Genomic DNA, 10,211 nt, shown 5'->3' on the forward strand with positions numbered 1-10,211 from the left:
CTAAAAAAGAAAAAGGATCCCAAGAAATGTATTACAGTAAAAGACACAGGACCGTGAGAGCCCTTTGAGTCCCCACCCCTTGCCTTCAGCACATTTATCCCATCGTCCTGGACACTCTCCAAAGTCCTTCTGCAAGTCCTCTTCCATGAATGTCTTAGTTGCCCTGTTGTGCCCAACTCAGCGTCCTGGAACAGTGGAACATTCCCTCTCCTGGTCACTTGGGCTTGGGGAGGCACCAGAGGTTGCACGGGGCCAGATCCAGTGCGTAAGGCACCCTGTGAGGTTTTCTCCAGCTACCTTTCCCTGCATTTCACTGACCCCAGGGTGCTGGAGTCTCCTGCTGGCTTTAGCTTCCTTCTGTCTTGAGCCAAGAAATGGTCAAGGAAGCGCGAATGGTAGCAAAGGTTTATTACAGAGAAAAAAAGAAACCGGCTCTGCAGGGTGAGTGTGGGCGAGTCAGTGGGGGATTAACGGTGGCGATGGGTCTGCTTTTGATTTTCATTTTTTGCTTGATTTGAGACAGGGTCTGCTGTATAGTTCAGGCTGCCCTTGAACTCCATATGTTTTTATAAAACACTATATGTTTAAAAACACTATATGTTTTTAAAAATCTATATATTCACCCTATTGTTTTATCACACCTCGTATGTAATCTTAGTCCTGTGACAGAGTTGTGCAACCATCGCCGCCAGCTAATTTCAGAATTTCACCACCCCCGGAGAAGCGCCTCACTCCTGCCTCCCCAGCCACAAACCCCAGCCCCCTCTCTGCCATCATGGCTCTGTCTGTTCTGAGCATTTCATACAAATGGAGCGCACAGTCTTTGTGGACTTCCATGCTGTTTGCTTGTGTCTTGTTTGTGTTGCTGGGGACCGAACTTGCTGGGCAAATGCTGGACCACTGAGCAACTCCCCCATCCCACAGTAATTCTGGCCTCGTTGCAAAGTGGCTCAACTCATATAGCTTCTGTACGCTCCACCTACAGTGTCCCCTCTCGTTAGCATCTTTTAAGGCTGTGGGATATTTGTTAAAACCCGGCAGGCCAAACCAGGTATGGGAGGCCCACGTCTATAATCCCAGCACTCAGGTGGCTGAGGCAGGAGGATCACAGCAGGTTCCAGCCTAGTCTGGGCTATAAGACCAGCCTGAATTACATGGGAGATCCTGTCCCAGAAAGACAAACAACAGCAAAACAACTCAGCAGGCCCAGGCTGAGTGAGCAGCCCAGGGGGTGGACATTTGCTTAGCAAGCGTGAGACCCTGGGTCCCCTCCCCAAGCCAACACCCAGAAGCAGGGAAGGCAGTTCTGAAACCTTAGGGAGATCTGGGAATCAGGTTTCATTCAGCTGGAGCACACTTTTCTGTAACTGTCCAGCGAATGGCTGGGGCGTCTCTGGCCTCCCCTGGTCCCTGACCGTCTCTCAGTGTCTCTGTGGCCTCCAGTCCTTGGCGGTTTGAGGACCACTGGCCTGCAATTCACAGATGTTTCTGTGCTTGGAGTTGCCCAAGCTTGTCTCACGTTTAAACTGAAGTTTCCAGTTTAGGGAAGGAGCTCACAGGTGTGAAGTTCCCGTCTTATGACACAGTATGGAAGGTGCAGCTGTCACATCACCACAGCCACTTTAAGAAACACGCTTCATGGCAGCATTCTGAGGAGGCTTGTAGGGAGCCGAGTGACAGGCATTGCTGTCTCAATGTCTCTCTAAACTTGTTGATCTGCAGGCGGGATCAGAGGCTGAGGCAGGAGGATCACCAGTTAGAGACCAGGCTGGGCTGCAGAGTGAGCTCAAGGCCAGGCTGAACTATGTAGTGAAGCTCTGTCTCAAAAAACTAAAAAAGACAACCAAACAAACAAAAAAGGTAACATATATATTGCCTTTTTTTGTTTTTCCTTATTGGGGGTTGAACCTTGGGCCTTGACATTGAGCTACATTCGAACCCTTTTTAATTTTTCAAAATTTTGAGCCAGGGTCTCCTTAAGTCAGTAACTTGCCCAGGCTGGGCTTGCACTTGTGACCTCCTGCCTCAGCCTCCCAGAGTGCTGGCATGTAATCATGCCCAGCTTGACCAACCCCTGTTTAACTCATTTAACGCAGGCAGCCATATCCAGCTAGAGTTTAACATTATTGTTTTAGTTCATTATTTGCATAGCATATTAGTTTTCTTTTGATGCTGTCACAAATGACCAAAATGTAGTGGTGGAAATTTATTCTCTGTAGATCAGAGGTCTGGCCTGGGTCTCGCTCGGCCATTCCCCAGGGTGCTCAGCACCCTGGAAGTCACGGTGGGTTGTGGAGTTTCCAGGAAAGCGCAGCTTCCTACCAGCTCCGTGGTGGACACTCCCAGCTCAGAATCCCTGCCTCCTCTCTGTGCTATCTCAGATTTACTGCTGGTTTGTGTGCCGGGGTCCTGACTATCATGACCAGAACAGTAAAGTTAAAGGCTCTGGCCTCTTGTCCTTGGATCTGAGGCCGCTGTGGAACAACTTCATTCAGGGCCATGAGAGTGGAAGCATCCTTTCTCAGCACCAGGACTGGAAATATTCATCTGTCTGTCTGTCTGTCCATCTTCTTCTGCTTCTCTTTCATCTGCTCCTTTTTCTCTCCAAACTAGGCCTCAGAAGAAGCTAAAATTTCTCCTCCCTAAGGTGAGTCATAGAAACTAAGAAAACACCCTAATCTCCCCGCCATCTGTCTGCTTTGAGGGCAACCATAAAAACGTTTTTTTTTGTCTTTTGAGACAGGGTCTCACTATGCATTCAAGATGGTCTTGGACTCACTTTGTGCCCAGGCTGGTCTCAATTTGCAATGATCCTCTTGCCTCAGCCTCCCAAGTGCTGGGATTACAGGCGTGCACCACCACGCCTGGCAAACCATAAAAATTTACCAAGGCCAGCATGAACTATAATAGTGAGACCCTGTCAAGGAAAAAGGAGAAAGTGTGACCATGTCGTGGCAGTGTAGTGGGAGAAACCGAATCTGGGTCCTGTTCTATTCCTTCGGCTGAATCTGAAAAGCCCGCAGTGGCAGGTGGAGGCCTTGTGTTCTTCTGTCTTCCACACGGGTCTGTCTAACCCAGCGGGGAAAGGGTCTCTCATTTCTGGATCCTCGTGACCACGGGGGCACCCACCAATTCCAGAAGAAGCTCGCATTGCAAACTCCACAGCCCTCCTCCCAGCACGAGGCCCTTGGGAACGGGAGTCCCCTCGCAGGTTCTGGGGCCCAGGGCGTGAACCTCTGCATGGGACCTTTGCTCTGCTTGCCAGACTTAAGTGTTTGGTGTGTTTATTTTTCATTGTTTTGTTTTGGAACTCAAGATTGAACCCAGGACTTCCCACTGAGCTACATCCCCAGGCCCTCTTTTATTTTTTTATTTTGAGGATACAAGTTGTCCAAGTTGGCCTCAAAGTTGCCATCCTCCTGCATCAGCCTCCCCGGTGGCTAAGATTACCAGCATGGGCCACCATCACCATGTCTGTTTGCCTCTTATTTGTGCAAGTGATCTTGGTTATTATTTTATTTTATTGTCTTTTTGAGTCAGGGTCTCTCTATGCAGTTCAGGCTGGCCTTGAGCTCACTTTGTAGCCCACACTGGTCTCGAACTCACAACTCTCCTGCCTCAGCCTCCCAAGTGCTGGGATTATAGGTGTGAGCCAGGAAGCCTGGCTGATCCTGTCTATTTTTAACATAGCAACACCAACTTTCCTCTTTCTTTCATTCTTTTTCTCTTTCTTTCTTTTTTTATGCAGTACTGGGGAGCCAACCCTGGGCCTTTGCTCTGAGCTACATCCCCAGCCCTTTGTTTTTTGAACCAAGGTCTTGCTACATTGCCCCAGGCTGAGTGTATCATCCTGCCTCAGCCTCCCAGAGTGCTAGGATCACAGCTGTGCACCTCCTCCCCCAGTGACATTCAGTTCTTAGGGGACAAACAAAAGAAGCTGATGAAACCGCAGATACGGAGGCAGTTTTGAGAAACCAGGCCTTGCCTTTCAGAGGAGGAGGTTCTCCAGGACTGTGACAGTCAGGGAGCAGCTGGCCCGGGAAGGGACTGGTGTCTGTTTATAGGAAGCCTGCGCCTGAATGCAACAATAATCCTGTTGACATAACCGTGTGGATCAAAGCAATCCCCTGACTGCCCCAGGCCAGTTCCGGTGGCTCAAGGTGGAATTCACTCAGCGGATCCGGATCCGGTGAGTATAAACGGTCTGGTCCTGGCCCGAGAGTAACCACATCCTGGAAGAGGTGGCTGAGGACCAGTCTCCTCCTACCAGAGCCAGGCATGGCCCCCTCGGAAGACCCCAGGGACTGGAGAGCCACCCTCAGTGACAACTTGGGCCAGGAGACCATCTCGGGTGAGAGGAGCTCGGGGGGCTGAGGGGAGGTGGCTGGCTGGGGTCCCGTGGGAGATGCAATTTCGGGGCTGCTGACTTCTCAAACATAGTGAGCTTCGTTCACTTCCGGTATTAAGCAAACTACCAGCATGTCGGCTTTCTCCTGTGCTCCTGTCACAGTCAGAGCATGTGGTTACAAGGACAGGTACACCATGCTGGAGACCTGGAAAGTGACTCTTTTGGAGGGTAGGGGTTCTGGGCATTGAATGCAGGGCCTTAGGCCCTAAACTACAACCCCAGCCCTTTTGTAGTTTAGACAGGCTTTTGCTAAATTGCCCAAGCTGGGGTCTAATTTGTGATCCTCTTGCCTCAGCCTCCCAAAGTGCCGAGAGTACAGGCATGCGCCATGACACCCAGCTGAAAAGTCTTTGGATTCAAACAGCCCTGCTCTGGTCCTCGCTCCCCTGATAAAGGGATCCAGTGTTTTCTTCACTTTTCTCCTAAAGACTGGACTCTGAGCTGGGGGTGGGGTGGTGGCCAGCTTGGCTTAGTACACAGCAGGGATCCTCAGAGCAGGTGACCCAGACGCAGGTAGGATTCTTCAAGGCTGTGTAGGAGATTGTAGAGGAGGGCGTTTTGGGCTTGATGACGGGTTTCAGTAATCCCAGTACTCTGGGAGGCTGAGGCAGGAGGAATACAAATTGGAGCCCAATATATTAAGTTAGTAAAGGGCAGGGGATGGAGCTCAAAGTCAGGGCCTTAGGCTGCAGTCCTGTTACCAAAAAAGAAAAAAAAAATTATGCAGGAGGGCAAGGACCATTGTGCTCCTTGAAGACCACCAACATTTGTGCAAGCTGAGTCTGGGTTCCCTCATCCGCAGCAGGTCATCCTCTCTCACCAGATGCCCCTCGGACCTCAGGCAGAGCAGCCCCTGGGAGCTTGTAAGAAAAGCTGGATTTCAGGCCCCACCCAGATGTGTTTTAACCAGATCCTGGGTAGCTGCTGTGCAGTCCGAGGAGGGGCTCGGAAACAAAGGTCTGGAAGGCTGATGGCTGGCAATGGAGACACCAGGATCAAAACTGAGGCTGGAGGGGGCTGGGGATTTAGCTCAGCAGCATAAGGGCCTGCCCTGCAAGCAGGCAGTGGTGAGTTCAATCCCCGGTACCTCGCAGAGCTCTTGCCGCTGGCATTCTTGAGACTCTGAGTTCATCCCCAGCACTGTGAAACCAAACAAAAATATAAACAACTCATAATCCCAGCACGGGGAAGGCTGAGACAGGAGGACGCTGTATGTTCAAGGTCAGCCTGGGCTACACAGTGAGTTTTAGTCCAGCCCAAACTCTATAACAAGATCTTGTCTCTAACAAACAACCAAAACCAAACCAAACCAACAAAAAAAAATCCTTGGGTCTCTGCCATACCGAAATCATGTCCTTAGAACCCCACCTGTCCTATCTACATCTCTCTGTGTAGTTAGGCTGCCCTCCAACTCAGCCATCCTCCTGCCTCAGCCTCCCAGGGGCTGGTGTTACAGGTGTCCACCACCACACCTGGGGTCATCTTTACATATCATCAAAAAATGAACAAACTGCAGAGTGAGTGTGCACCCTGTGCAAATACACACCTCTAGTCCTTTCCTTCCTTCTAGGTGGGAAGCCAGCCCGTCCTCAGACCCTCCCCACAGCACATGTGACTTTCATCATTGACTGTACCCGTGGGAAGCAGCTCACCCTGGCAGCACCCCCAGCACCACCTCAAGTTCCCAGTCGCAGCCAAGGCCCCAGCCAGGGCCCCGTCACCCCATCAGTGAAGACCTACATCGTGTTCTGTGGGAAGAACCAGCCCCCTACCACTCAGGGCATCTCCCTGGAGGGGAGATGCGCTGCCTGGGCCCAGGACACCCTGCCGCCCTGCCCTTCCCGCACCACCAGCCTGTCCAGCCCCCAGGAGGTTCCCAAAGCCAAGGGAAACCCCTGGAGGGCTGGGGCTGTGGCGTCTTCACCTTGGGGGGCCGTCAAGGGCTCACTCAAAGCCCTGTCCTTCTGTGTCTGTGGGCAGGCTGATTAGACCTGTGCGCCCAGGATTGGCCTCCCTTCCTCAGCCAGGTGGGGGGCTTTCGTGCCTTGCCTGAGCCCAGGGAACAGCACTGCTAGGGCTGTCACTGTGGTTTTCTGGGGGCTCACATTCTTGGGATGGGAGGATGGAACAAATAACCAAATAAAGGTGGCTTGAAACAGGGATGTGTGATGTGCAGGTGGGAAACGGGACCAGTGTGACAAGGAGGAGATTTTGGGGAAGGACTTGGTGAGCAGGTGAGGCCAGAGGGTGCTCTGAGAGATGACATGGCATCTCTTCCCGGGGGAGATCACAGTGCGGGCCAGGAGCGCACAGAACACTGGGAGGGGGTGTGGCCGACTGATTGGGAGATGTAGCCAGGTGCTGTGACGCAGGCCTGTCACCCCAGCATTCAGGAGGCTGAGGCAGGAGGACCACCATGAGTCCAAGGCCAGCCTGAACTCATGTGAGTTCTGTCTCACATATCAAGACCTGTCTCAAAAAACAGGGAGGTGATCAGAAATGATACAGGCTTATATTTGTTCAAAGGAAGAGATTATTCCTTATTACTGCAGATCAGGGTCACAATGTCCCATACATGGGAAATGAATGGGAAAAAGGGGTGCTTGATCCCCAACCCACAGGACCTTCATGCTCTAGGGCAGGAGGGAGATAACTGGTGTGGGGTGTAAGTTGGGTGCCTACCACTGTGTGCCAGCAGTACCCATGGGGGGAAGCACTGTTGACATACCCACCTCAGTTTGGGAACAGAGACAGAGAGGTTGAGGAGGGCATCCAAGGCCACCCAGCCTGCCAGGAGGTCAGAAATCAGTCAAGCCGGGAGCCCAAGCTCTTGGTCCCACCGTGGGGTGCACAGACTCCTGTCCTGGAAGCATCTCCTCTAGGTAGAGGGGGTCCCGAGAGAACGGACACATCTCAGCCTTGGACTCACACCTGGGTGACTCGAGGGAGGGAGGTGATGGCTGCCTGAGCTTCAGATGAACGTGAAGGGGAGAGTGGCACAGAGGTGGGAGACACAGGGGAGACCCCAGCCAGCTCCAGGGAGAGATGGGGCTCCTGGGGCAGTAGCCTGCCACAGAGTCACCGAAGGGAAGCGGCTGGGGTGCAGGAAGGAGCAAGGTGGTCCTGGACGGGCTAAGGTTTCATCACTGAGTATCTATTAGGCACCCACTGTATGCCAGGCCCTGGCCACAGTCTGGCTAGGTCAGTGAATGAGACAGACAAGGCCTTGCCACGAAGGAGCTGGGAAGGATAGCTGTGCCCAGATGCACACTAAAGAAATCAGAAAAGTGGGAGGCCGGACCCTCCAGGCGGGCTGGGTCACGTTTCCCCGCGGCTGCCCTTAAAAAAAAAAAAAAAAACAGAAATCAGAAATCAGAAGCCACATCACAGGAGGCCTGGGAGGCATGACAAGGGTTTACTTTGGGTTTTTTGCAGTAATAAGGATTGAACCGAGGGTCTCTGCATTGAGCTACATCCCCAGCCCATTTTTGATTTTGAGACCAGGCCTCATTAAGTTGACCAAGTTGGGCTCAAACTTGCAATTCTCCTGCCTCAGCCTCCCAGAGTGCTGAGAGTATGGGCATGGGGCGCAGCTTTCTGATTTTGCTCTGAGATGGGACAGCCAGATATGAGTCCAGGATGTCCTGGCCAGGCCCGCCTCTGAGCAGGACCCCTCTCCCTCTCTGGCTCCTCTCCCTGTAGAGCGGACACAGTAGACAGGCGCCGGAGAAGCCGAGGAGGTGAGTCAGCTCAAACACCATGCACGAAGGCTTGGACTCGACAGGGTGCCGCTGGAATCCGGGCAGCACACGCCCATGCGGAAAGCTGACCCAACTCCCTGCCCTGTGCTCATTCTTGAGGTCGCTGCTCTAGAAGAGCCAGAGACAGATTGCCCAGGGAGCAGAGACCCTCAAGGACAGGGAGGCACATCTAGTACTCCACCAGCAGGTGTCGCCCTATCACCAACCTGGAGGACACAGGATCCAGACCTGGGCGGGGAGAACCAGGGACCCCACAGGGCAGGGGTCACAGTGATGCGGACACCACCCAAACTTCTTCATTCATACCCTGAGAAGAGAGTGCCTAGGCCAGCCGTAGTGATATTGACGGATTTACGGTGCTTTCTTGGTAAGAATTCTGGGAGGGATCAGGAGCGCCCTCTATGGTCCAGATTTTTGCCAATGTCCACTGCCGGAGATTGAACCCAGGAACTCACACAGGCTGGGTAAACACTCTTCCGTAGAGCTTTTAACTTTTTATTTTGAAACAGGATCTTGCTAAGTTGCTCAGGCTGGGCTTGAACCTGTGATCCTCCTGCCTCAGCCGCTCAGGTTTCTTGGGTTAGAGGTGCCTGTCACCACACCCTGCTGGTCAATTTTATATGCAGGGCTGGGGATGCAGCTCAGTGGGGAGGCCCTAGGTTCAACCCCTAGGACTACAAAAAAAAAAAAAAGATGGTTAATTTTATGGTTTGATTTTAGCTCAGTAATTACTCTTTAATGTATGCACCTTATAAATGTGTGAGAGACGATTTTTGGTTTGTTTTAAATTGTCTTTTAACAAAGAGAAGCAGGAGGAGAGACAGGTGCTGTCTGAGAGGTGGGGAAACCACAGGAAAGCAGGGCTGGCGAGGAGGGGACGAGGGGGAAGAAGGTTCCCAAGGGGCAGTGACCCACACCAGGAATCCCGACCGGGCACGTTCTGCAAGTTCGAGCCCAGCGTGGGCTACCCAGCAAGATCCCAGCTCAAAATGCAATTTAAAAAGAAGCAGTGCCTGTAGAGGCCACGTGCTCTAAGGGACAGTGGTGACAGGGAGCACTTGCCCTGCATGCATCTGGTGCCTGGCAACGTGCTGACTCCTCGCACAAGAATCAGAAAGGCACAGACCAGGCTTTGGTAGGTAAAGCGACTGCAGGGGTCACACAGCCAGTGGTCGGAGCTGAGATGGGGATAAACAGGCAGTTACGCAGGGAGCTTCTCTCTGTCCACTAGGACAACAGGGATGCAGAACTGAGGGCAGAGTCCACCGGCACTGAGTGGCCAAGGGTGCAAATGAGTGTGTGTATGAATGAGTGTGCAGGTGAGCAAGTGTGCGGTGCTCACACCTCACCCTCTCCTGGGTCCCCAGCCTCACAGCGCCCACCCCCACTCCCACTGGAGGCTGTCCCTGGTTGGACAGGGTGCTCTAATCCTGGCACTCTGGGAGGCTGAGGCAGGAAGGTAGAGCGTTTGAGACTGACTTAGTGAGACCCTGTCTCAAGCCACAGAGAAAGGGCTAGGGGTTCAACCTCCAGGACCACACACAGGAAAAAGAGGAGGAAGGGGCGGGGGACAGGAAGAAGAAAAGGAGACAGGGGCTGCTGCCAGGTGCTGGCTGCTCCCAGGGTGCCCACCTGGCTGTGCTGACCGTGTACACCACGGGTCACCCAGGGGCACCCGTGCCCAATCCCCCACACCAAGCCCTGGGCCATCTCTGGCTGGGGCGCGTGGGAAAGCTGACCACCTTCCTTGCACACAAAGCTGTCAGCACGGTGCCCATGAGAACTCAACGACCAGGTGACCACCTTGAACACCGCTTTGCCCTGCCCAGATGGCAGCCCTGTCCAGATGCCCTGCCCAGATGGCAGTGCCAACCTCAGGGAGGAAGAAGCTAAAGCTCGGGGCTTCCAGCCCCGACGACCAGGGCTCAGCTTCACTCACCCCTCCCCCACCTCTCTCCACCCCTGCGCCTCGGAGAAGACCCAGGGGCCGCCATAGGTTCAGCAGGTGCAGCTTGCTGTGTGACCCTGAGCCAGGCTCCTGC

General features: G+C 53.2%; 1 protein-coding gene across 1 annotated transcript; it reads left to right on the plus strand.

The window, feature by feature from the left end:
- The first annotated feature begins 4,203 nt into the window (after positions 1-4,203).
- Positions 4,204-6,568, plus strand: Srarp (steroid receptor associated and regulated protein). The gene is made up of 2 exons (XM_003471393.5): positions 4,204-4,351; positions 5,979-6,568. Exons 1-2 carry the CDS (start codon positions 4,279-4,281, stop codon positions 6,395-6,397), a joined length of 492 nt encoding a protein of 163 aa, XP_003471441.1. The 5' UTR covers positions 4,204-4,278; the 3' UTR covers positions 6,398-6,568.
- The last annotated feature ends 3,643 nt before the right edge of the window (positions 6,569-10,211 follow it).

The sequence above is a fragment of the Cavia porcellus genome, unplaced genomic scaffold, assembly GCF_034190915.1.
Source record: "Cavia porcellus strain 051 isolate PalLab524CR breed Dunkin Hartley unplaced genomic scaffold, mCavPor4.1 scaffold_25, whole genome shotgun sequence".
Taxonomy (NCBI): Eukaryota; Metazoa; Chordata; class Mammalia; order Rodentia; family Caviidae; genus Cavia; species Cavia porcellus.